Source organism: Protopterus annectens, chromosome 2.part1 (assembly GCF_019279795.1).
Source record: "Protopterus annectens isolate FY-2018-M chromosome 2.part1, PAN1.0, whole genome shotgun sequence".
Lineage (NCBI taxonomy): Eukaryota > Metazoa > Chordata > Ceratodontiformes > Protopteridae > Protopterus > Protopterus annectens.
Window position 1 is genome coordinate 1714648121 of NC_056729.1, and position 27958 is coordinate 1714676078.

Genomic DNA, 27958 nt, shown 5'->3' on the forward strand with positions numbered 1-27958 from the left:
ACTTCCTCAGTGGGAAGCTCTGGGAAAGATTGCAAAAAGGGGGTCTCCTGAGGGGGAGAAACCTGAGACCCTTGTGTCCAGTGGTTGTGGCGTGTGACAGTTGGGGCACAGAGGGGGGAAGACGACTCCAACATGGGGGGTTGCCAGCAAAGGCAAGCACCCTCCCCATGGCCTGGAAGGCCGGACCGCCCAAAAGTGTGATGGGAGCCCAGAAACGAGCACAACAACCTCAGAACCGGGGTCACACCCCACTCTGACAAGCCGACCCCCAGACCAGGAGTCTTAAGACGGCTGTGGAGCATGAGGGAGGGAGGATTCTTGGGGGGGTGCCACAGAAAAAAATCTGTGTGGAACCAAGAATGCCCTCCCCCATGGCACAGCCACTAGCCTAAGAAGTGCCCGATGTCCAGTGCACAGAGAGCCACAAGGATGACTCCGGCTCCAAAGTGAGGTCCACTATTGGGGTCGGAGGGAGGGATGCTGCTGTCGGAGGAAGGGGCTTTGATGCTTGCGTGGAAGTCGAAGGAGGAGTGTACGTTGGAGTCTGTGGAGAAATATGGTCAACTGAAACAGGGAACGTAGCGATGGCTGAGAGAGACCCCTGGCCACAAGCAACTGGTCGACAAGCTACAGCACATCTTGTTCAGAGTACCTGCAGAGATGGTGCCGATAAAGGCTGTGACGAAATTGTCGGAGCCATAAGTGTCTGCACCGGGAACTCCAATGCTGGTGGTGAAAAAGAGGACATAGCAGGAGGAAGAATCAACTGGGACGGTGCCAAGGCTGGGGCCGAAAGGGCCACAGATGGCAGCACCGGGCATGAAAGTTTTACCTTTTTATGAGTCGACTCCCTGCGATCTCCAGAGGGAGATGAAGTGAGCAACCTCGAGGAGGAAGAACAACAATGCCTCTTTCAGCATTTAGCAGGAGGGGGTGAGCCCTCAGACCCAGAGATAGCCTCACAGAAAAGAGTTTTAAGGAGGCCTTTCAGGATTAACTTCTTTCTTTCATTGAGAGTCTTGGTCGAAAATTTTCTACAAATACCACACGGGCAATCGACTGAAAGGTGGGAGACATTCAAGCAATAGACAAATAAATCATGGCCCTCACAAAGAGGTAACTTACAGCCACATACCTTACACTGTTTGAAACCATCACTACTTTTATTGTCTGGCATAATGATGTGGAGACGAACGACAGTACCAAAGAGATAAGATGGCTACCCAGAAGGGTAAGAAGAGAGAAAGGAAGGATTACCAACAATGGTAATGAGGAATTACCTGAAAGGTAAGAAAAGGGTAATAAAGGGGAAGAAAACTCTAAGGAGAGAGTCTTAAAGTTACGTTAGGGTAGGAGTATAGAAATAGTAACTGACTGAAAAATTTTAAAGCACTAACAATATAGAAAATTTCAAAAAATTATTCACTTAGCTGAGAGAGAGTGGCATGACATGGCTGTACAGCAACAGGGCAAACGAGATCTGAGGTAACAGAGCAGTGCATTCTGGGTAGGATCTTAGCTCAAGAGCATTTGGCTGAAGTGAGCTTGGTACAAGGCCAGCTCGGTTCCGAGGACGGAGCCGATAACCCATTAGTACGGAATGAACAAAGATTAGCAACATCAGACAGAGTTATTCTAAGCATCTCAAAGTGTGTAAAAGTGCTTGCGGTGTATGTTTATTACTGTGCATTTACTACGAAGAGTTTGTGTGTGTGCAAAGTGCAATTATTTCGTAAAGTGCAGTCAAAATACACTTGTACCAAAACGTTGAAAAACTAGACAAAAAACCAAGAAGTAGCAATGACGAATCCAGCCAGCAGACTTAGGACACCAAAGACAACACTTTAATACTGTATAAACGCTTTCGGTAGAGACAATCTCTCCACCTTCATCAGACAGTAAAAAACAGCAAGAACATCCATTAAATACATAGCAGTATTCTAATTGATATACAAATTACTTAATTATTTAATTGATTATAACATCATATCCTCATGTTAACTCAGATAAAAACAAGAAAATGAATAATAATATTAATATAAGTAATGAATAATTTCATAAAAACATATGATATTCAAACACTGCATATAAATGATGCATATAATTGAATGCATATAAAATGCATATAGAAAAGACACACAACAACCCATTATTGACCCTAAAGTGCCACTTTGTAGTTAAATGTATGTTTCTCTCTAAACACGCTCATATATATATATATATATATATATATATATATATATATATATATATATATATATGTGACCAACCATAGTTATATATATTTAGAATTACCCTAAAATAATGTTAGAAAAAAGTAGTATAAAAACAATGATAAAAGCAAGTATATTAAAATATATGCTTATAATATATACTGCTTAAATTTATTTCCTTAAATATAGGACATTAATGTTTATGTATAAAATATGCAACTATAAAATACAACGTATATAAAATGCGATATATATATAAAAAAATTGCATTTCATTATTGTATATTCTCGGTTAATTTCAGTTTAACCCCGTATCTATAAACCCACTAAATAAAACCCAATTCATTATATATTGGAAGCAGAGAAACAACACATATATGCATATGTTAATCCTCATGTGTGCATGTATTTGTATATAAACAAATATATACATATATGTGTGTGTGTGTGTGCGTGCATTACTATAAATGCCTCTTAAAAAACCTGCCAAAAGTAAAAGCAAGTCTACCAAGCCCCTATAACTATGTAAATGCATGAAAAATGTATATATATAAGAATACCTAAAACCATATATATATATATATATATATATATATATATATATATATATATATATATACACACACACACACACACATATATGTATGCATAACCATTTTAAAAGGGCTCAGTTGTAAAAAATGCATAGTTATAAAAACCGCTTCTGACTCTACTTGTTGATTGTTCTGTCTCCTATTATCATCATGACAACATTTAAGTCCTGTTCAACATCCATCCTATCTTTTGAGTGCTTTTAATTTTAAAACACATTTTATAGACACAACCTCATTTAATCCTGGAAAAGTATATGAAGTAGTACGAATCTGCCAAAAAACTTCCTGTTCTTCCAATTGTAATTGCCAGGGACCCCCCCCCCCCCAATATGTGGTTGTACTTGTTGTACAATAGTAAAACAAAAGGAGTGATCAGGATTTTGACATACATGTTTTGCAAGGGCATTATTCATGTCCCCATTCTCAATGGCATATAGATGCTCATAGATCCTTTTCTTGAGTGACCTATCAGTCTTACAGATGTAAAATGCAGGACAGTGCAACATCATTGGAAAGATCTTGCCCATCTTATTTTCATTGCTGTTATTATTATCTCTTTCCTCTTTACTTTCTGTATGGATTTTAAGGCTATTAAGAACATTTTTGTAAAAAATTGGAGGGTACTTATGGAAGATCAGGAACTTATCAAACTGGTCGGGGAAAAGCCTAGGTTTACTTATAGAAGAGGCCAGAATTTAAAAAACCTCCTGGAGAGGCCTAAATTAAAATCCAACAGGATGACATTAGGAATGAGTAAATGCGGCTGCTGTTCATATTGTAAACACATTTTCTTGGGTCCCAGAGTGCACATGGCTGGGAGAGATTACGTGATAAATGGCAGATTCAATTGTAATTCGAAAGGAGTAGTCTATGTGGCAACTTGCAGGCACTGTCCTGCATTTTACATCGGTAAGACCGATAGGCCACTCAAGAAAAGGATCTATGAGCATCTATATGCCATTGAGAATGGGGACATGAATAATGCCCTTGCAAAACATGTATGTCAAAATCCTGATCACTCCTTTTGTTTTACTATTGTACAAGTACAACCACATATTAGGGGGGGTCCCTGGCAATTACAATTGGAAGAACAGGAAGTTTTTTGGCAGATTCGTACTGCTTCATATACTTTTCCAGGATTAAATGAGGTTGTGTCTATAAAATGTGTTTTAAAATTAAAGGCACTCAAAAGATAGGATGGATGTTGAACAGGACTTAAATGTTGTCATGATGATAATAGGAGACAGAACAATCAACAAGTAGAGTCAGAAGCGGTTTTTATAACTATGCATTTTTTACAACTGAGCCCTTTTAAAATGGTTATGCATACATATATGTGTATATATATATATATATATATATATATATATATATATATATATATATATATGGTTTTAGGTATTCTTATATATACATTTTTCATGCATTTACATAGTTATAGGGGCTTGGTAGACTTGCTTTCGCTTTTGGCAGGTTTTTTAAGAGGCATTTATAATAATGCACGCACACACATACACACATATATGCATATATTTTGTTTATATACAAATACATGCACACATGAGGATTAACATATGCATATATGTGTTGTTTCTCTGCTTCCAATATATAATGAATTGGGTTTTATTTAGTGGGTTTATAGATACAGGGTTAAACTGAAATTAACCGAGAATATACAACAATGAAATGCAAATTTTTTATATATATCGCATTTTATATACGTTGTATTTTATAGTTGCATATTTTATACATAAACGTTAATGTCCTATATTTAAGGAAATAAATTTAAGCAGTATATATTATAAGCATATATTTTAATATACTTGCTTTTATCATTGTTTTTATACTACTTTTTTCTAACATTATTTTAGGGTAATTCTAAATATATATAACTATGGTTGGTCACATATATATATATATATATATATATATATAAGAGCGTGTTTAGAGAGAAACATACATTTAACTACAAAGTGGCACTTTAGGGTCAATAATGGGTTGTTGTGTGGCTTTTCTATATGCATTTTATATGCATTCAATTATATGCATCATTTACATGCAGTTTTTGAATATCATAATATGTTTTTATGAAATTATTCATTACTTATATTAATATTATAGGTTCATAGGTTCATAGGTTAGTACTAAGCTAACTGCCCTTGCGAGCCATTTTAAGCCTAGCCAATTATCCCTTGTGAGACTCAAACCCTGCACCTTGTGTTTGTAAGGCAAACACCTTAACCAGTAGGCCACCAATTCATTTTCTTGTTTTTATCTGAGTTAACATGAGGATATGATGTTATAATCAATTAAATAATTAAGTAATTTGTATATCAATTAGAACACTGCTATGTATTTAATGGGTGTTTTTGCTGTTTTTTACTGTCTGATGAAGGTGGAGAGATTGTCTCTACTGAAAGCGCTTATACAGTATTAAAGTGTTGTCTATGGTGTCCTAAGTCTGCTGGCTGGATTCGTCATTGCTACTTCTTGGTTTTTGGTGCAGTCAAAATACAGCCATTTCAAAAAGTCTCTTGTTCTGGGTGTGTCTATTCGCAGAGTGTTTCTTGCACTGTAAAGATTTATTTAGCAAAGTACAGCCATTTTGGAAAAGTTTCCGTGTGCCGTGTACTGTTTACTCGCAAAGTGCAGTTACTTCAAAATGTTTTTTATACTGAGCTTCTTCTGCCCCGTTTATTCACACAATGCAGTTATTTTCAAATGTTTCTTACACTGATAAGAGGTGATTTCTTACAGTACAGTGACTTAAAGAGTATTCTTGTGCCCAGGAGACTTACTTTGTAAGGTTCAGTTATTCTGAAGCGTGTTGTGCTACTGGGCATAGTTGCAAGTACTGGCATAAATTTCTGGCATATGTATACATGTGTGTTTGTGCATACTTGCAAAAGCCTTCACTGGTATGTGTTAATATGGCAGAGGCATTCTGCAGACCAGGTCCACTTGTATTTGATCAGAATTTTGCAGAGAATTGGAGAATATCTGAGCAAGAGTACAAGATTTTTATATAAGCAGCTTATTCTGACAAAGATGCACGCACCAGGGTATTCATTTTCTAAACCTACTTGGGTCAGAGGCCATTGAAAGAGAGGGCTCATTTGTGTATACACCAGCAGTACATGAAGGCGAAGGGGAAAACAGTCATATTGTTGTACAGGCTGAACCAAGGGAAGACCCCAACTGTCTGAAATGCAAATTCAGGGAATGCACAACCCTAAGACAAATGTTACATTAGAGAGGCATTTATTTTACACAAGAGATCAAAAGCCAGGAGAAACGTTTGCAACTTATATTACTGACATGAGAAACAAAGCTAAAATGTGTATGTTTAGTGATTTAAAAGATGAGTTGATAAAGGACAGACTTGTGTGCGGTATTAATAGTGCTGGAGTGAGAAAGATTTTGCTGCGTGACAGGAATTTAACGCTGAGTAAAGCTATTGAGATTTGTCAAATCCTTGAAGTTACAGAAAGGCACACAAGTATGCATGCAAGTGATAACAGCATGGTTTCAGCAGACTCCAGAGGAAATGTAGACAGCATGCAACAGATGGCTAGCAGAAGCAGGCCTAAACACAAGGCAGCTGTAACCCCTGCAGGTATGGCAAGTAAATCCCATATTTTTCCAGCAAGTTCTAAGACTAGTTCAGTGAAAAGAACATGCTCAGTGCAATACAGGGGTGAGTCAGTAAAACCCAAATCAAGCTTTATTGTTAACTGTCGCAATTGTGGTAACAATCGTGAGTCTAAGAGAGAAAAGTGTTTAGCATTGGGTCAGCAATGCCACAAGTATAAAAAAAATGGAACCATTTTCAAAAGATTTGCAACTCAAGTAAACCTCACACAGTTATACAGAAGGGTCAATTAAAAAACAAGTTGATCATACAGTAGAGAGCTGCAACCCTACTTTCAATGTAGATGGTGCATCAGTAATTGGTGAAAAGGCTGATGCAGTAGATTTATTGGCAAAGAATGAAGTGTTTTGTACTGTCCAGATCAATGGTTAAACCACTGAGCTCAAAGTAGACACTGGCTTTGAAGTGTAATGTTATGTCAGCAGATACATTTGTAAGGTGAGAACTGGTGAGCAACTCAATGCGGCCAGTTGTGAGAAAATTGTTACTTATGGAAGAGAAGAAATTCAAACTGAAGGCTCAGTAGTGCCTTCATGTTATGTGGACAGGAAAGTACAGTTGTGTACACTTACCATAAATGTAGATGTTCAAGTGTATTCACTGTTGCAGTCCTAACAAATGGGTTATCCGGCTCCCGGTAGCCCTCAGTCAGCCAGAATACCAAAGGTAAGTAAAAATGATGTCGGTTGCCATCAGTTGTCAAGGACGTTAGGATGTCCGATACAAAAAAAAGGCAGCCAACGTCACTTCCTCAGTCATTCTTGCCATAACAGTCAGGAGCCCCCAGAAAGTAAGGCTTAAATCAAAAACCAATATGACAACAAATTAAGCCTGTACCTTAGGAAAAAGGAATAGGTGAGGACCCCAAAGGGAAGGAGGGAGGGAAACCAGGACTGCAACAGTGAATACTCTCGAACATCTACATTTATGATAAGTGTACATAACTGTACTATGTTCATCATGTTTCACTGTTGCAGTCCTAACAAATGGGTGGATTACCAAAGCTCAGAGAAAAAAGGGGGGTGGAACCAACAGCATAAAGGGTTGGAGATAATGCCCTGCAACACCGCAGTGGCAAACCCTGCCCTGGTTCTGGAAAACGGAGGCAAATTATAATGCTTTGTGAAAGTATGAACAGAAGACCATGTGGCAGCCTCAAAAATGTCTTTAGTAAGGACACCCCTTAGAAAGGCTGCCGAAGTGGAAGCCGCCCTAGAAGAGTGGGTCCTAACCCCTTGAGGTGAAACTTTGCCAGGAAAAGAATAACAAAAAGTAATGCAGTGTGCAATCCACTTAGAAATGGCCTGCTTAGAAATGGCCTTGCCCTGGGCTCCGGGGGCAAAACTGACCAATAACTGTGCTGATTTCCGAAGGCCCTTAGTCTTCCTCCAGGTAAAATCTGAGCTGTCTGTGCACGTCAAGAGAATGTAGGATCCTTTCACCTCTATTGCGTGGATTAAGGAAGAAGGTAGGAAGGTGTATGGACTAAGTCAGGCAGGAAACCACCTTAGGCATAAAGGAGGGATTAGTCCTCAGAGAGAGATGGAAAATAAGAAAAGGCTCCACGGCCATCAAAGTTTGCAGCTCCGAAACCCTCCTTGCTGAAGTTATAGCCAAGAGGAAGGCAGTCTTCCAAGAGAGAAACTTTAAATCTGTAGAGACAGCTGACTCAAAAGGAGGAAGAGTGAGTTTCTCCAGAACAAAATTAAGATCCCAGGCTGGAGTAGGTGCTTTTCTGGGAGGTTTTAGATTGCAAGCACGTCTGAGAAACATTTTCATCAGGGGATGAGAGAAAATGGGCTGTTCAATAGAACAATGAGCAGAGATGGCTAAAGCATGGATCTTGATAGAGGAAAAAGAAAGACCACCCAGAAGCAAACCAGCCAGGTACTCCAGGATCAGAGGAAGGGTAGGTTGAGAAGCAGACTCCCCTCTAGGCTACATCCACTGAGAGAACCTTTCCCATTTGTCAGCATAGGATTTCCTAGTGCTAGGCCTCCTGGCCTCCCTCAGCACGTTAACAACCTGTTGGGAAAGGGAGGAAGAAAGGAAAGGAGTCGTACAAATCATTAGCCATTTTAACCATTTGGGAATGAGGGGAATGAAGAAGCTGGAGCCTGCCTTTTCACAGGCTTACGAATGGAAGACTTACCTGCAAGCCTGAAGGATTCGGGAGGCCAGGCAACCGCTGAAGTTGTAGCAGAGGTAGACGGAAGAAGTTTGTTGTCAGAATGCAAAACAGAGGCCTCGGACACCGGAGTCAGCTTAGCGGCTCCAGCAGAAGAAGCAACCGGCGACAGGTCAGAAGGCAAAACTGAGGCTGAAGGCCTAAGGGACTCAGACTCAATCAAGACCTGCAGTTGTACATCAGTGGACTGCAGGGACTGCAAAGGCATCTCAATGGCTACCTCCTGACCGATGACCAACTTAACCTTATCCGAGGACTTAGCTTTCTGAGGCCTGTTACGGTCCTTATCCTTACATTTCTTCAGAACATCCAAAGTCTGAAGACCGGCGGACGCCATACCAATGAACTTAGGCTAAACTCCAAAATGTCTAGCCAAAATCTTAGCCCGACGACGGATAGTATGCGGATTAAAGGAGGCAAAGAGATTACACTTGGGAACGTCATGGTCAAGGCCTAAACAAATAATGCAATAGGAATGAAAATATCTATGGGGAATCTGCTTTCCACAGGCAAGGCAATCATTAACTTCTTCTGACATTCGTTAAGGCAAGAAAAGAGGATCCCTAATGGGGTACTTAGCTGTAGTAGACTTCAACTCTTGTAGTCGGAAACCAACAAAGGTAAACTGCCGACCGGCACTCGTGCATGAAAAGCTTCTGCTTCGGGCTCCGCGGCAAGGAAGACTGAGGAAGTGACATCGGCTGCCTCCTTTTGTATCGGCTGCCCTGATGTCCTTGACAACCAACGTCATTTTTACTTTCCTTTGGTATTCTGGCTGACTGAGGGCTACCGGGAGCCAGATAACCCATTTGTTAGGACTGCAACAGTGAAACCCGATGAAAAAGAAGTTATGTACCTACCATAACGTTCCATGTTAGTTGTCTCCTCTCGCCTTCTTTCTTGCTGGTTGGGTTCGGAGCCGATCATTGGCTCTGACTCGGCCATCTTCTAAAGCTCGAGAGCTACATACTGGCTCGAGGCCTCCCCATATCCCATGATGCCTGGCGGTAGAAACCCAGATCTTGTTTGGTAAAACTAACAGCAGGAAAAATAATGAAGGAATCCTATCCTATCATACATAAGCCCAGCTATAGAGACTACTAGGTAGAGTGGGATAAGCCAGAGAAGACTCAGCCAGTGTAAATCCATAGAGAAACTCTTCTCGGTCTAGTACGATAGAGGGATGGAGGGTGGGACGCAAGAAAGAAGGCGAGAGGAGACAACTAACATGGAACGTTATGGTAGGTACATAACTTCTTTATGTTAAGTTGTCTATCTCATCTTCATTCTTGCTGGTTGGGACAGCGTCCCTAGCACCTAATATCCTGGGTGGCTCAGTGGAACAGACTCTTCAGAACAGTGGAATCAACATCAGCTCTGCTCATGGAAACCATGTCCAACTTATAATGTGAGATGAAAGTATGAGGATTTGCCCACGTGGCCGCTGCACAAATAGATTCCATGGGCAACCTAGCCTGAAACGCAACAGAAGTGGCTAATGCTCTGGTGGAGTGGCCTTTTGGTTTAACAGGCAATTTTTTATTCCTCAGCTGATAGATAAAGGTTATGATAGAAGTCAGCCACCTAGATAAGGTTACTTTTGATACTGGTAGGCCTTGTTTGCCCTCTGCATAAGACAGGAAAAGCTGATCCGATTTTCTGAAGTCCTTAGTCCTATACAAATAAAAGCGCAGTTGCCTGTGAACATCTAATTGATGTATCTTATATTCTCCCCTGATGGAATGGTTGGGAAAAAATAAAGGAAAGTCAATGGACTGGTTCAAGTTCTTCTCAGATGAGACCTTAGGAAGGAAGGATTAGTCGTAACAGCAACCCTGTCTTTGTGGAACACTAGGTACGGGGGGACGGATACAAAGAGCCTGCAGTTCAGAAACTCTTCTCACTGAAGTAATTGCTACCAGAAAAAGTGCTTTCCAAGATAAAAACTTCAAAGAAGAGGAAGCTGCAGGTTCGAAGGGGGGCAAAATTAGAGAGGCTAGAATCAAATTCAGATCCCACGGGGGTGGAGGATCTCTAACCGGGGGCCTGCGCAGAGTGGTTCCTCTGAGGAAGGCCTTACAATGCTTATGAGACATTATACTACTTTCTGAAAGGCCAATGTGAAAATCTGAAATTGCGGCTAACTGCACTCTAACTGTAGCGGAAGCAGTATGAAAGAGCTCTGCAAGAAATTCCAGGATGTGGTGAACAGGTGCTGAGAAAAGGGGTCTATATTCTTAGCCTCTGCCCAGGAAGAAAAACGTTTCTACTTACTAGTGTAAGTTTTTCTAGTGGTAGACTTGTGCGATGATAAAATGATTTCATGCAATAATTGAGAGATATCAGGAAGCCTGGCTAGGGTTGGAAGTGGAGCAACCAAGTCATGAGCTTGAGAGATTGCAGGGAATGATGCAGCCTGCCCGATTGATGGATCAGGAGGTCTGGACCTGGGTCCAGAGTCCAAGGCTGCTCGATAAGATAATGATGAAGGAACGGAAACCATATTTGTCGAGGCCAGTACAGAGCAATGAGGATCATTCTGCAACCCAATACGGTAGCTTTCTGCATCAGCTTGGGAATTGGGGGAAAAGGAGGGAATGCATACAGAAGTCCCTGAGGCCAATCATGGACTAGAGCTTCTCTGGGGGAATGCTCTGGATGTGGTAGGAGAGAGAAGAAGTTGCTGCACTTGCTGTTGAAGGGGGTGGCAAAGAGGTCGCAGCAAGGTTGCCCCCATTTGCAGAAGATTTAGTCCGCTACTACTTGATTCAGAGACCACTTGTGAGGCATGAGAATAGCTCTGCTCAGCCTGTCTGCTATGACGTTGGATTTCCCAGGGATATGTGTTGCAGTCAGAAACCGTTGGGAAGAGATCGCCCACTGCCAGAGTCTGAGTGCTTCTCGACATAGGGGGTAGGACCTGGTTCTGCCCTGCTTGTTGATGTACCACACGACTGACATATTGTCCGTTTGAATTGCAATTGTCCTGGTAGGAAGAGAGTCCTGAAGAGTTTGCAACGCTAAAAGCACGGCCCTCATCTCCAAGATGTTTATGTGCAGATGGTACTCTTGAGGTTGCCAGGTACCCTGGACTGTTCTGCCCTGATAATGCCCCCCCCCCCCCGATCAGGGAGGCATCCGTGGTCACCGTAGCAACTGGAGGGGGAAGTACAAATGGTCTGCCCAGGGGCACTGATGAGGAGACCATCCACCACGCAAGGTGCTTTTTGCAGGTTTTTGTGATGATAATCATGTGAGACATGGGAAGCTGCTGGAAGGACCATTGGGTGAAAAGAAGCCATTGGAGGATCCTCATGTGAAAACGTGCCAGAACGAGTATGGTTGCTGCTGCCATGAGACCCAGGGTTTGGAGGACAAACCTGGCTTGAATTCTCTTGCATTGTAACAAGACCTGGACATGCTGCCGAATGGCTAACACCCTGTCTGGTGGAAGGCTGGCTGACCTGTCTTTTGTATTTAAGTTTGCGCCTATAAAGATGATAGACTGACAAGGCGACAAAGCAGATTTTTTGAAATTTATAGTGATACCTAGTCTGGAGCACGTCTGGATAGTATAGTCTCTGGCTTTCAGAAGGTGATGCCTGGTGGTAACAGTGAGGAGCCAATCGTCTAGATACAGAAACACCTGGAATCCTTGCCATCTCAGGTGAGCGGTAACTACTGCCATACATTTGGTGAACACCCTGGGGGCTGTGGTGAGGCCAAAGGGCAGAGCTCTGAACTGATAATGGCTGGCTCCCAGCCGGAAGCGGAGGAATCTTCTGGAGCACCTGTCCATTTTGATGTGGTAGTACACATCCTGAAGATCTATGGAGCACATCCAATTGTCCTGACCCAGGAAGGGGTAAAATAGACTGCAGCATGACCATCCGAAATTTTGTTTTTTGTACAGACCTGTTTAGTCTGCTGTGATCCAAAATGGGTCTGCAGTCCTCTGTCTTTTTTGGTACCAAAAAGAACCTTGAGTAAATTCCAGATCCTTGCTGGTCTGCTGGGACTTGCTGGATAGCCCTTTTTCTTAGCAGTTTTGAAACTTCCTGAACTGCTTGATCCCTTAGATTGGGTGGAACATCTGGGAAGGGACTTGTTCGACAAGAAAGGAGCGTGAACAAAGGGAATTCTGTAGTCTCCAGGTATAACGGACTGTACCCATTTGTCTTGTGTTATGTCTTGTCAGGCTCTTGGGTACAGCGATAATCTTCCCCCGACTGCCTCCAGAGGTGAGCAGCCGGGCAACCCTTCAGGGATGCTGGAAGGGCTTGTCAGAGAAAGGTTCTCTGCTGCCTGGTTTTGCGGACCCCTCTGCCATGAGGGCGGCGTCCGTTATTGTTCCCTCCTCTGCCCCTGGAGGGAAACTCACCATGTGTGTCTGGCAAGGCTCCCTGGGATTTCTGGAACCACATCTTTCCACTCTTCTGACCCTTGGGATATGGTCTGGAAGGAGTGAAAAAACGGACTCCTACGGCAGAGTCAGTCTTGCCTTCCTGCTCACACCTGGTAAGGGTATCCTTCACCTGTGATCCAAAGAGAGAGGAACCATCAAAAGGGGCGTTGGTAAAAGACGCTCTGAAAGGTTCCACAAAGTTACACAGCCGCATCCAAGCATGCCTCCTTAGGGCCACGCCTGTGCCTGCAGCTCTACTCGCCCTATCGGCTGCATACGAAATGAGCCTCATGGAGGAGTTTACCACTGAATTAAGAGTCGCCAGCTGGGAGGCTGTCTTAGCCTGGGCCTCCTCAGCTGATGGATCTTGGAGGGTATCTCCAAGCTCTTTCAGGAGATCCCTCTGAAGACGGGTAAAGTGGCACAGGTAATTCAGGGACCTCATAGAAAAGGTCGCTGAAGAGAACATTTGCTTCCCATATCTGTCCATCGTCGTGGACTCCTTGTTAGGGGGATGAACAGATGAAGTTTCAGCCAACTCCTCCTTTGTGGCTGCCGCTACCACCATCGCATCAACGGTGACACCTTTGGTCAAAAACTGTTTGTCCTGCGGTACAGTAATGAATTTGGCAGGTCTTCTAGGGGTCAGTTCCATTGTGTCTGTAGCCGTCCACGCCTTCCGAGCCACCACAGACATCAGCGGGCCGAAAGGCGGAGACACCCAGGAGGTGGAAGGTCGGGATTCAAACGTGTCCAGGAATACCGACTCATCCTCGGAAGGGCTTAGGGCAGTCCAGTTCCCCCTCTGCCTAAGCATCTCAAGGATGTCTGAGAAGAAGACATCTTCAGAGGGAGATCTTGGGGACCCTTCCAACTCCTCTAAGTCGGTATCCGATATGACAGACTCGGGGGAGTCAACATGCTTCCTCTTGCGAGGTGGCTCCTCTGAATGGTCAGGGAAGGCCTCGGAAGAGGAGGATACACCCAAAGGTCCTGGAGCACTGGATCCCCCACACTTGGGGTCTGGAAGAGGGGCTGAGGCAGGCACCCTAGGGGGAGGAGCCGATGGGGTCGATCGTGGGACTGACTCAGGGGCCAGTTCACCTCGAAGGCGTCCCTGCCTGGACGCAGAGATGGCTCCGGCTCCTAAGAAACCCATAACCCCTTCCCATACCGAGGGGGACGGTTCCAAGGCAGATGTAGGAGCCGAGCTCGCCTGAGCCAAAGCGCTGCGGGGGAGAGCGGGGTCGGACAAGGGTCCGATGCCACTCGCCCCCTCAGAGCCGACGAGGGAGTCTCGGCGCCCCGATCCCTCCAGGGACAGTACCATGGAAGAGATTGGAGCCGACGACGGAACTGAAGGAAAAGGTATCGGAGCCGATGGTTCCACGACTCGAACCCCAACAAACTCCAGCTCCGAGCTCATAGGATGAGTTGGAGGAGGAATATCTACAGCTGTGGACAAAGCAGACAACTGATGAGGGGAGCTGGACAACATTTTGGCTAGGGCCTGCGATTTTAATAGCCTACTGAACACTCTTTCCAAGTCATGGTCCGAAAGTATTGAGGACCGAGAAGATTGGATGAGCAATGACTACGCTCCGACTGGAGCAGAGCCGACTTCGGAGCCTAACGTATAGACTCCAGATGAGGAGACCTGGACCTTTTTCGTCTCTCAGACGGCTCCGAAGAACATGACGGTGCCGACTGGGAGGGAGGAACATCGGTTCCAGCCGGAGCCGAGATGGATGGTACGGCTTCACCCAATGACGGCTCCGAACTGGGAACCAAAGGTTTAGGTGGCCTAGAAGACTTCACGGGCTGAGCCTTTGCCGGTGAATCTTGGGGTTTAAGCAGACCCCTCAAGATCAATTTGTTTTTGCCCTCCTGCAGGACACTTGGACTGAACACATGGCAAATCGAGCAAGAGTCCTGCAGGTGCACGGCGCCCAGACAATAAACACAAGAAGTGTGACCAATCTGTCAGAGACATCTTCTGACAGCATGAGTCACACTTCTTGAATCCGGACGGCTTAGGATCCTTGGACATCCTGAAAAAAGAAAAAACAATGAAAAACACACACACCAAAGGGTTAAGGTAACTAACCACAATAAAAATACACTACAGTTACCAGAACCAACTACACCACAACAACTATAATTAACTACAGCTAAACTAACTAACAGTAAAAAGGAATTCATTTTTTTTTTTTTTTTAAGGGAGATAGGGGGAACAAACGTTATCCTCCAACTTAAACGGAAACCTCTGCAGTCATTATGGGGTCTCAGAGACAGTCGGAGAATGAATCTGCTTTCTTTTACCAAAGAAGATCATCATATAAGCACACCTCCGTTCCAATTTTACAGAAGCTATTTTCTCAGAGTATGCTGATGTTTTCAATGACAAGTTAGACAAACTTCCAGTTGTGTATTCTATGAGGTTAGACCCAGAGATCAGTCCAGTGGTCAGACCAGCAAGAAAAGTTATGACATTTCCTCTCTGTTTTTACTAGCTTGTGTGAGTAAGCATAAAGTTATTGTTTTGTGAAATCACTCCCCTTCAACTATTTAAATTTATTGGCCATCCTACTGTATTCCATAGTACCAGAATACAAAAGTGATCACCCCCCTTTAAAATCTATCTTGCTGTTTTAAAAAAAAGTAACTCTCCACTAAAACCTAACTTTTTAGACAGGTAAAACTTAAGTTACCTACTTTCACATCTAACTCCTCTAGTGCATACTGCAGTGTTTAGGATAAACCATTTTTTTTATCTTACCTTTAAGCACCCTGTGACTAGCACTTGCTCTAAAACCTGCTGGAAAGCACTAGGAAGTCAAACTGATACAAGCACTCAATTCTCCTTGTTAATAAGGAGAAATTAATCATAGGCACTAAACAGCCTATAATTGCAAAGTACCTTGCTAAGATAAGGGAAACAGCTCTTGTACTTTACAAAAAAAAAAAGCACCAAACCAGACATGTCCAAGGGTCAGCTTCCGGTGATTTCTCCTGTCCATCTGGTGAATCTGGGCATACTGGGGCAATTCAGCAATTGCCTCATGTACACAGACAAATCTCTCCTCCTACCACCCAACACTACAACCTGCGGGAGATGCACTTACATAGCGAAACTGGAAGCAAAGCTCTCCACCCAAGATTGTGCTAGACAGTCAAGAGGAGAAGGTTAACACCCACACTACATCTCAAGCAACACATAGCCCTTCTAAACCCACACCACCAACACCCACACACAGCAGCACTAAATCGACATATGTGGATGCCCTTAACATTAACCTGCCCAAGCAACAAGGACCTCCGAAGCTGAAACGCAAACAAACACCAATCACAACCCAAGTATCACATAGCTAACAACACCAGTGTGCCACTCAACAGCCCCAAAGGCAAGACAATGTACCCAACACTTTAGTCACAGGTGACTCTATAGTCAGGCACACTGATGTCCCACTCACCAGGCTGAACAAGGAGAAAATTACAGTCATCTGTCTGTTGGGTGCCAGGATCCGCCACATAACGCATGCACTCAAGTCACTCCACAACAAGTACAAACATGACTCTGTCATTGTCCATGTTGGAGTGAATGCCCTGAGATGTACCTCCCTGGACTACATGAAAAGAGACATGGAAGAGCTCTCGGATCATGTGGCCCAGACAGGTATGACCCTAGCCCTGAGTAGCATCCTGCCTTCGCCCACAATGATACCACAGTACAAGAACAAAATGATTGACTTCAACAATTGGCTAAGCTTCTGGTGTCATTCAAAGGGGATCTAGTATCTGTCTGCCTGGGATGACATGATCGACAGACCACGATGCATTGCCAGAGATGGTCTGCACCTGTCGCCCCTGGGATTCAGGTTACTGGCTAAGGCTCTTGCCACCCCTATAGTGCCTTTTTTAGGCAAAGTTCAAAGGATAAAACCACCACCGTAACAGGTACAAGCACACAAAATCTGAAGGTAATGCTACTCAATGCTAGGGGTCCAGGGAAGTAAATAGTGTGGGAAGAAATAGCCAGGGAATTGTTATGGCTAGGCTTGTATAGGCCCTAGGGCCAATAGCCGAGAAAATGCTCTCTCGAGGCGCTCCTAAAAATGGAGAACATCGATATCTGTGAAGTAAATGAGACCTGGCTCAAAGCTCCAGAGAGCACCCGTGCAATACCAGGCTACAACTCTTACCACACTTTTCGGCCACCAAACCAGGACCGAAACACTAAAGATGGAGGAGTGTCCATATTCACTAAGGATATTCACACCACCAGGCTAGTTGCTCAACACAATGCATCTGAAATTCTCGAGGTGCAACTAACACTAGGTAAGACTGTGATCCAAACTGTAGCTCGCTACAGATCCCCCATCATAACCCATGATTCTCACTACACCTTTCTAAACATACTAGAAAATATTAAGATACAACCAAACACTCTAATACTGGGTGATTTCAACTACCCTGCCATTAACTGGGAAAACTACTCATGTACCAACACTTTTTCCCAACGGTTCTTGGAATTCATAAATTCCAACACCCTGGATCAACAAATCCTTAGTCCCACCACCAGGGGCTCCAATATCCTAGACCTGCTCATAACCAACATGGGAAATCGATGCTCCACACCTATGGTCACCCCCTCAATGATCAGGTCGGACCATAAGCTAATCACCCTTGACATCCACATCCCACCCCCCAGTAAGGGAACCTCCATAAAAAACTTCTCCAAAACCAACTTCATGCTACTGAAGTCAGAAGTGACAAACTTCATGACACCCATTCAGACGGGAACTGAAAGTTCGACTGCTGAATCTTACACTAAGGCACTTTACAAGCACATCCACTCATGCATGAATCGTGATATCCCCAAGAGAACCAAGATGCTCACCTCCAAAAAAAGAAGACAATCTGGTGGTCCCTTGCTATAAACAAACTTTACAACAAAAGGAAAAAACTGTTGCAGAAAAGAGGAAAATCCCAGGATGCAGAAAACTCCCTTACCAGCCTCAGTAAGAAGCTGAGATCCTTTATAAAATCCTCCAAAGCTAGTTATGAAAATAAAATTGCCAAAGATTCCAAAGACAGCCACAAGGCATTCTATAGCTATGTCAAGAATCTAAATGGCAATGCTCAGATCTGCTCTGAGCTACAACAGAATGGCATTAAATATACTGATCCCAAGGATATTGCCAATATCCTGGCAGATCGATTCAGTGCAAACTTCACCCCCCACATCCTAAAGAGCCCATCTGAATAATGAAAGAATGCCAAATTACACTAATAACGGCCACACAGGTAAAAAAACGCACTCTCCAAAGCTACGAATACAGCATCCATGGGACCAGACGACATCCCAGGCTGTGTACTACATGAACTACAAAATGAAATGGCAACCTCACCTAAGTGTCATGTTTAATCATAGCCTCACCTCAGGCTTTGTGCCCACTGAGTGGCGCACAGCTACAGTTTGGGATAACTAGAAGACTTCACGGGGGGGATCCACTTTGGATTACAGGAACTACCACCCCTGAGCCTGATCTGCAAGGCCAAGGAACATATTATCATGGAACTTATAAACAAAGACAGTGGCAACCTTCAAACACTGGACCTCACTCAGTTTGGGTTCATGCAGGGACGATCTTGTCTCCTGAACCTGACTGACTTCTTCGAATTAGTCTCCAGAGCCATGGATAAGGGCAAGGTGGTCCACACAGCCTATCTGGACCTCATCAAGACCTTCGACACCATCCCCCACTCTGGAATCATAGATAAACTTACTAAGCTGGGCATTAATCCCTATGTCACTCGATGGGTTGCGAGCTGGCTTACTGACAGAACCCACACTGTAAAAGTAGCCGACTCCAAATCCAGCTCCAGACAAGTGATAAGTGGAGTACCTCATGGTTCACTCCTGGGACCGCTCTTGTTTGGCATCCACTTCTCTGAAGTACAGGCCAACACTAAGGGACTCTGGCTAACAAAGTTTGCAGATGACTGCAAACTGGGAGCCATTAATGAATCCCCAAATGATGTGGATATGCTACGAAAGTGCCTTACAGAAACAGATGCTTGGTGCCACAGCCATGGGCTCAAGCTCAATGCCAAGAAATGTATAGTTATCCCCTTTGGGAAAAAACATGTACCTATGAATTACCACATAGGTGGCAGTACACTAAACATCGAAAGCATGATGAGACTTAGGGACACAGGTGGACAGTGGTCTCACCTTCGATAACCACATCACCACATTAGTCAGGAAATCCTTCTATGTGGCACACCTCATCACCAAGGGATTTTCATCCAGAAAAAAGGAGGTCATTGTCCCACTGTACGCATCCCTCATTAGACCCATTATAGAATACAAAGCCCCGTTTGGCATGCACCTCTCAAGACATCTGCAACAACTGGAAAGGCCGCAGAAATACCTCACTAAAAGAATCACAGGCCTAAAGCAGATGCCCTGTGCTGACCGTCTAAAATAACTCCACCTTTACTCTGTGGAATATCATTGACTCAGAGGCGATCTCTGCTTAACATACAAGGCCATGTCAAACCCAGAGCTGTTGGACATGCTACACTTAAAGAAATCCCAATCCCTCAGAGAGACACGCTCCAGGGATCTAAACCTTGTCATCACAATGAACAAAATATGCTGGAGGGATAGGTTCCTGACCCAGAGACTCCCCAGACTCTGGGAAAGACTGCCCATACATGTCAAGCAGAGCGCCTCTTTGGCCCTCTTCAAAAGGAACCTTGATGATTGGATGGGAGATAGGAAATTCACCCTGGGGATCACGTCAGTCGCCCTGCTAGACAGGGATCCAGGGAAGTAAATACTGTGGGAAGAAATAGCCAGGGAATTGTTATGGCTAGGCTTGCATAGGCCCTAGGGCCGATAGCCTAGTACCAAATCTTGACAGCTATGCAGAATAAAGTCAAAGCTCAGTTAGACAAAATGGTACAGCAAGGTGTAATCTGTCCAGTTACAGAACATACTGAATGGGTGTCGTCCATGGTAGCAGCCCACAAAAAAGGCTCAGACTAAATCAGAATATGTATTGACCCAAGAGATATGAACAAAGCATTAGAGAGACAGCATTATCCTATCCATACAGTTGAAGTCGCAGCCCTAATACCGAATGCCACTGTTTTTTCTGACTTGGATGCAAAATGTTAATTTTGGCAAGTAATGCTTGATCACAAATCTTCACAGTACCCCATTTGGAAGATGTAGGTTCCTCAGGATGCCATTTGGAATAAATTATGCAGGTGAAGTCTTTAAGGGTGCAATGGAGCAAATTTCTTCAGGTTATCCTTGTGCCTGCCACAATAGTAGATGATTTATTGGTTGGAGGCAATGGTGAATGGCATGACAGAAACCTTAGGAAAGCTCTAGACAGAGCACGTGAAGTGAACTTGAAGCTCAATCCTCTGAAGTGCAAATTCAGACTACCAGAAATTACATATGTAGGTCATTTATTTACTAGCACTGGCTTGTGATGAGATCCGTCCAAGCAGCCATTCTAGAGCTGCCAGCACCAGATCATGTTCAAGCTCTACAACTTTTTTTGGTATGGTCAACTATTTAGACAAGTTTATCACAGACTTGTGAGTTGACAGTGTCTTTGAGAGAGCTAATGCACAAAAATGCTACATGGTCTTGGTTGGAACAGCACCAGAGAGCATCTGAAGACCTTAAGCAGAAAATTGCCACCCCAGCTACATTAAGATACTACAATGTCAATAAACCAGTAACTCTTTCTTGTGATGCTTCAAAATTTGGTCTTGGCACATTTATTCTTCAAGAAGGCAGACGAGTATTCTATACATCTAGAACCCTTACCCACACTGAAATGCAATAAGCTCAAATTGAGAAAGAACTTTTATGCATTCGGCTCCAGCGAGATTACAAAGAATGATCCTCAAATTGCAAAGGTACAACTTCACAATAGTCTATACAAAACGCAAACTTCTTTATCTGGCGGATACCTTATCCAGATTGCCCAAAAATACAACGAAACAGCTTAATGCAGACAATTTTGACTTTGAAGTCATGCAAGTGCATACTTTTTCTAACAAGAGACTTGATGAGCTAAGAGATCATACAAAGACTGATCCAATTTTGCAAAAGCCCAATCACTTCATTAATGTTGGATGGCCGTCGAAGCAGTCTAGTGTAGCGCCTGAAGTGCAAACTTATTTTTCTTACATATTTTTCTTACATAGAGGAGATGTTGATGGAAGATAGCATTATTTTCAAAAGTCCTAAAATTGTTGTTCCTGCTTCCTTACAACTTGAATATATCCAGATTTTGCATCGTGGTCACCTAGGTTCCGAAGCTACCGAAAGGGAGAGAGGACTAGTATTTTGGCATTCTCTAGTAAAACACATTGATAAAGTACTTTCCTCTTGTTCAGTATGCAATAGTACTAGACTGCACTTGCAAAAATAACTACTTCAGCTAAGTCAAGTTCCTGAACTACACTGGTTAGCAAAAAGAAAAAAAATGATGAGTGGACTTCCATGGCTGATGCAGCAACTCCAGACACTTCAATAACACACAGTTTGTTGTTTTTATTTTTAGGTTCATAGGTAGGTACTAGGCTATTGGCCCTAGGGCCGATATAAGCCTAGCCAAAAAGGTACCCTGGCTTAAGCCACCCAAGAAAATTATTTTCCTGTGCCCCTGTCGAGCAGAGCCACAGAGGTGATCCCCGGGATGAATTTCCTATTTCCCATCCAATCATCAAGATTTTTCTTGAAGGGTGCTAATGAGGAGCTCTGTTTGACATAGATAGGTAGTTTGTTCCTGAGTATGGGAAGTCTCTGGGACAGGAATCTATCCCTCTGGCATGTTCTGTTTATTGTGGTGACAAGGTTTAGGTCCCTAGAGTGTGTAGCTCGGAGGGATTGGGATTTCTTTAAGTGGAGCATGTCCAACAGCTCTGGGTTTGACATAGCTTTGTATGTTAGGCAGAGATCGCCTCTGAGCAGGCGATATGCGACAGAGTAAAGCTGGAGTTTTTTGTGACGGTCTGCGTAGGGCATCTGTTTAAGGCCAGTAATCCTCTTTGTGAGGTATTTCTGCAGCCTTTCCAGTTGCTGTAGATATCTTGTGAGGTACATACCAAAAGGAGCGCTGTACTCTATGAGTCTAATGTCATGAGTAGAGGGGAACAATGACCTCTTTTTTCCTGGATAAGAAACCTTTTGTGATGAGGTGTGGCATGTAGAAGGATTTCCTGACTACTGTGGTGATGTGATTTATCAAAGGAGAGACTACTGTTCACCTGTGTCCCACGGTCTCATCACACTTTCGGTGTTAAGTAGACTACCACCTATGTGGGTACAGAGTTTTTACCAAAGGGGATGACAATGCACTTTTTGGCATTGAGCTTGAGGCCATTGCATTGACACCAGACATCTGTCTCCGTGAGGCCCTTCTGTAAGATGTTCACAACGTTAGGAGTTTCAATTATGGCTCCTAGTTTGCAGTCATCTGCGAACTTCGTTATTCAAAGACCTTCTGTTTTGGCCTGTACTTCAGAAAAGTAGATACTAAACAGGACAGGACCCAGGACTGAACCCTGTGGTACTCCACTTGTCACTGGTCTGAAGTCGGACTTGGCGTCTGCCACTTTCACAGTGTGGGTTCTGTCAGTGAGCCAGTTGGTAACCCATCTTGTGACACAGAGATTTATACCTAGTTTAGTGAGTTTCTCTATAATTCCACAGTGGGGTTCTTGTGTGTTATTAAAGTGTGTGGAGTTGCTCCATCAGCTGTGGAAGTCCACTCATCAATTTTTTTCGTTTTACTGACTGGTTCGTGGGTGAAGCGTTCCTTACATAGCTTGTGGACTTAGTTTTTTCTTCTACTACCTTGGTCAACAGAAGCCACTGACATATTTGAGTGGAACAATCAGGATTACTTACTGCTGGTAGACTCTTATTCAAACTGGTTTGAGGTTGACTTACTACCTAACCCAACATCCACTGCTTTTACCAAGTTAAAATGTCATTTCTCAGTCCATGGGAGTCCACAGAAGCTTAACTCTGACAATGGTACCCAATTTACCAATCAGTTGTGTCAGAAACTTGCAAAAGAATGGGACTTTGTACATGTTACTAGTAGTAGTCCAGAGTAACAGTCAAATGGACTAGCTGAACGTGCAGTACAGAGGGCAAAGCAATTACTAGAGAAGTCAAAGAGTGATAATACTGATGCCTTTTTGAATTTACTCAATCTCAGAAACATACCTAGTGACGATATAGTTGGCTTGTCTGCTCAAAGACCAGACAAGCCAGAACAGCCTTGCCTATCAGTTCCAGTTTGTTGAGGTTAAAGCTACAAAAAACAATCAAAGCCCAACTATTCAGAAAGTGTTCTTTCCAGACGTCCAATTATGATAAATCAAGCAGATTTCTTTGTCCACTGAAAAGGGGTTGGGAGGGTGGCTTAATGGTTAAGGTGTTTGCCTTACAAACACAAGGTGCAGGGTTTGAGTCTCACAAGGGATAACTGGCTAGGCTTAAAATGGCTGGCAAGGGCAGTTAGCTTAGTACTAAACTATGAACCTATGAAAAGAGGAGAAACAGTGAGGATACAAATGGTGAAAGATTTCGACTGGACTGGTCAAGTAACAAGTATGTGCCGAGCCTAGATCCTACTTCATTGAATCTGAGGGTGTGGGGTACTGGAGAAATCGCAGACGTCATCTTCCTGTATCAGAATTGATATCACAGCATTGTTCCTGTGATACAGACTCTAAATCTCAGAACAATCCAGACAATGTTCCTGTTAGCAGAACGTGTCAACTCCTACTTCCATTCCCGATTATGTTCCTGATGTCTCAAAAGCAGAACATTCAGCAGAGAGTGTCCCAGTTAGTAGACCTAGTTCTAATTTCTATGTCACATGATTTGGTCATATTTCGAGACCTAGTGTGAAATACACAGCAACCTGGACATAACTGTCTATATATATTTAGTGCTGTATAATTGCATGACAAAGAATTATTTGTATTGACTGCATGTCAATTAATGTCATCAATAATGCATGACTCATTTCTCAAAAAGGGAGGATGTAGCATAGTGTGTGTTGCATCTTTAAGAAAGATTTCCAAGGACAGCACATACATATAAATATCAAACACATGTTAACGTCAGTGCCATTTTGAGTGCAGCCAGAGAGTGAGCAAAGTAAGTTTATCTAAGTTAAAGTTATTAAGCCTCAATCCTGATGTGTTTTGTACATAATAAAGCTGCTTGAACAGAACCCATAGATGTTCATCTGTTTTATGCTGACCAGACGAGCGACATTAATCTACTACTATTCAAAAGGCTTTTTTCTCCAAAGAAACTGAGGCTCAAGATTTTTGTCTATATGCTTCCCCTCATACCTGGTAATGATCAGTCCTCCATGACACGATTCCATTCACCTGTCATAAAACAGCTTCCCCTCATACCTGCTAACCATCAGTTCCTCCATGACAGGATTCCATTCACCTGTCAAACAAGTAGCTAAAAGGGGGTTTGAGCCTGTGCCAAGTATACCTTCAGCTAATCATTTACTCGCAATCCTTGCCCGCCCCCCCCCCCCCAATAACTCACAGTCCACAGGGAACATCAATGGAGGTGAGTGCTGGTCCACTTCAAATCTTTACAATACCTAACATTCCTGTACAGCTGATAATGGGAAGAAAACACTCAAAACTAACTGGAAGGGCTGTCCATTCACATCACTCACCTAGGAGGAATCACTACTCTCTCCCCGGCATTCTAGCAATGAGAATATATTATCAAACTGGCCCTAACAACTTCCCTTGGGCTGGTCAGTGGTAATGTACCCTGTATCACCATAGTGGCAAAAATAGCTGCTAATGAGCCGATTCCTGGAGTCCAGGGTACAGGGTTCGACTCCACCCACCTTTGTCTACTGTGCGACTCTGAACTTGACATGCAACCAGACAGTGCTGCAAGGTTGCTCCTGAAAAAGGAACAGTTAAAGTCCGGTGGACTTGCCTACTTAGCAAAAGAAAAAAAAAAGGTTTGTTATTAGGCAACCACATTTCAAAGGGCCACTCTTCCATGTATCAAATTTCTGTCATGAATGTAATGCATGCAATGTATTCATTCATCTTCAAGCTTCTCTGTTCTGAGCCTGTTGTTAAAATCTGCCAAATAGGCCACCAGCAGCATAGGAAGCATTCTGCAAGAAGAGCTGAATTGTATCTGCTACTGTTTACACATACAGTCATAAGGTGCTTTGAAGCATCACTCTGTTTAACATTATCCTCACCAAAGTAGCACTTATGTCAAGCACATACTTTACAAACTGTCTACAGAACAATGCCACCTTCAGTCTTACTGAGATGCTTGCTTTCTTCTTGCCTTCTCTATCAGACAAGACTTAACATATATCTGGTACACTGACAAATCAGCACAATAATTACTAATGTACAGATTTGGGGGGGGGGGGCACATCTTCATGCATTACTGATCCGGACACAAGACTCCTTATCTGAGGCTAAGTATGTCGGAGAGCAGGGTAGGAGGGGCTGAGAACAGATTAAGTCCAGCAAATGTCACTGCATGAAGTCAAAAGCTTTTGGTTCAACAAAACACACCCCAGCATCAAATGGGTGTTTAAGATAAGATAATGTTTGGGTGACAACTTCATAGGTATTTTACAGGCTGTTTTGAAGGCTGAATGTATAACCAAAGCTGTAACTATTTAAGACAGGTTCTAAAAGGCGTAGTATTCTATTATCCTTGCCTTTTTCTCATCAATCATAGACTCCTCCTAAAACTCATGAAAAATACCAACTTTCAAAAAGCAGGCTCACAAATTGGATCAAGATTGAAAGGTATACTAGATCCATAAGTCAAAGAGGAGAGGGAAGATTTCATTAAAGGCAGTATAACCATGTGCAAAACCATCTAATTTCGGGTCCAGGAAGTGTTTAGACTCGAGGTGAATTATAGTAAAGAAAAATGCTACCACCTTGCGAAACAGCTCCAATAAGATCTGCCAGTTCATTACTAACTCTACCATTCATGAACACTTCTTACTTAACTCTTGCCAAAACTAAATGACTCCCAGTACATTTGACAGCAAACCTCCTACTAGGATCACTAATACACATAACCTTATCTCCCGAGACATCATCCCCTCTCACTCACACTTTTCACCAAAACCCCCACATATAATGTCAGAGGTATTTCTCAATCTTAACCCACTATATTAACTCCAAAATTTAAACCTGACTGCACTGACTGTGCATTCTCATAGCACTTAAATTACAGGACTTTGTTCCGCTCCCCAAAACATCCAAATGTACTTGCAATCCAGAAAAAAACTCAATGAACATGGCTTCACCCAAAGGGCAGCTGTCTCAAACAGGTCACGTTCCGCACTTTGTATAAGTACTGCTGTACGTAGTTCTTGTGCAGCTTTGTATGTAATGTTGCTCCATGTTACCAAAGTGTACTTTATGTCACTTCTGTTATTTCTTGGAGAAGTTTTCTCCTTGGGCCTCTACTGTAAAGGGGCTGGTTTTCCCAGTAAGACTTTCTTGGTAAACAAACTGAATAAATAAATACTGCTAAGGCAAAATCTGAGCCAGTAAACCCTTAAATCCTTCAAAGCATGGCAATATCCCAGATAGAAACAAGAAATTTTATGGTCAATATTTTTCATTTTCTACTAACCAGCAATCTCTCTCTATAATACTCACTGGGAGGTTGGTCAAGTTTTACTATTAATGCTTGTAGTGCATAAAGTGCTTGTAATTCTCTCTCTGTATCAGAGTCAAGGTACTTGAGTAAAACTGGTGCTCTTTGCTTGATGATACTTGTGTCAACCCGAAAGGAAGAACCATCACCTGGAAAACAAATGAAAAATTAAAACTAGAAGCATGAAAAACATAAATGTTCATAAAAATCATTAAACAAGCTTTCTTCTCTCCTGCCCACTACAACAATTGATTTGCCATTTAATGGTTACTGTTTCACTTATCTCTACTGCACTGACTTTTGACTGATTTTGTTTCATGCAATCTCTCCAAAATTTGTGAACGTTGTTAAGCTTAAGTGCTTTCATATTCAGTGACACTATTCAAAAGGAGTTTAAGACAGCTGTATTTTATGTTCATATTGTTCCAAACATGAAAAAATATCACTAAATATTGTTTACATCACATTTTTGTATTGTCTTTAAATAAGTAAATCCATTAGGCAAACTGCCTCTTTTAAGAAGCAACATGGGAGCAAAAGTACAAATGGAAAGTAAAGGTACATGAGGAAAGTACAGTTGTGTACACTTGCCATAAATGTAGATGTTCGAGTGTATTCACTGTCGCAGTCATTACACTTGGGTTATCCTGCTGGCAGGCTACCCTCAGTCGGCCTGAATTCCAAAGTCTAGGTCCGGCGTCGGTTGCTGTCGCCTCCTCCCCGACGTCAGTGCACCAGGGGTATAAAAAATGCAGCCAACACCATTTTTTTCAGTTTTTCTTGCCCCAGATGTCAGGTGCCCCCAAAAGGCTAGGCTAAAAATATGCCATTAAAACATGCTTTCACAAAATATATATTATACCTTCATCTACAAGCAAATACACCACATAGGTTGCATAGATTAGAGAAGTGCAGTTCCAGCAAAGATATGGGGGATGGCGGGTGGTTAACTTGGACTGCAACAGTGAATACACTCGAACATCTACATTTATGTTAAGTGTACACAACTGTACTATGTTCTTCGTGTTTCACTGGTGCAGTCATTACACTTGGGTTGAATCCCAAAGCTATGGTTGGGAGGCTGGAGCTAAATAGCATTAGGAGCGGCTATGAGGCCCTGCAGAACTGCAGTAGCAAAGCCTGCCCTGGATTTAGAGTAGA

At 42.9% G+C, this 27958-nt stretch overlaps 1 protein-coding gene across 7 annotated transcripts in view; it reads right to left on the reverse strand.

Moving 5' to 3' along the window:
• EIF4G3 (eukaryotic translation initiation factor 4 gamma 3) overlaps positions 1-27958 on the reverse strand; it is a 3593176-nt gene that overhangs the window by 38308 nt on the left and 3526910 nt on the right. For all 7 annotated transcript variants that reach the window (XM_044063163.1, XM_044063168.1, XM_044063165.1 and 4 more), the window contains one exon: positions 26800-26946. In XM_044063163.1, the coding sequence (XP_043919098.1) occupies positions 26800-26946 (147 nt within the window). The remainder of the gene's footprint in view (positions 1-26799; positions 26947-27958) is intronic.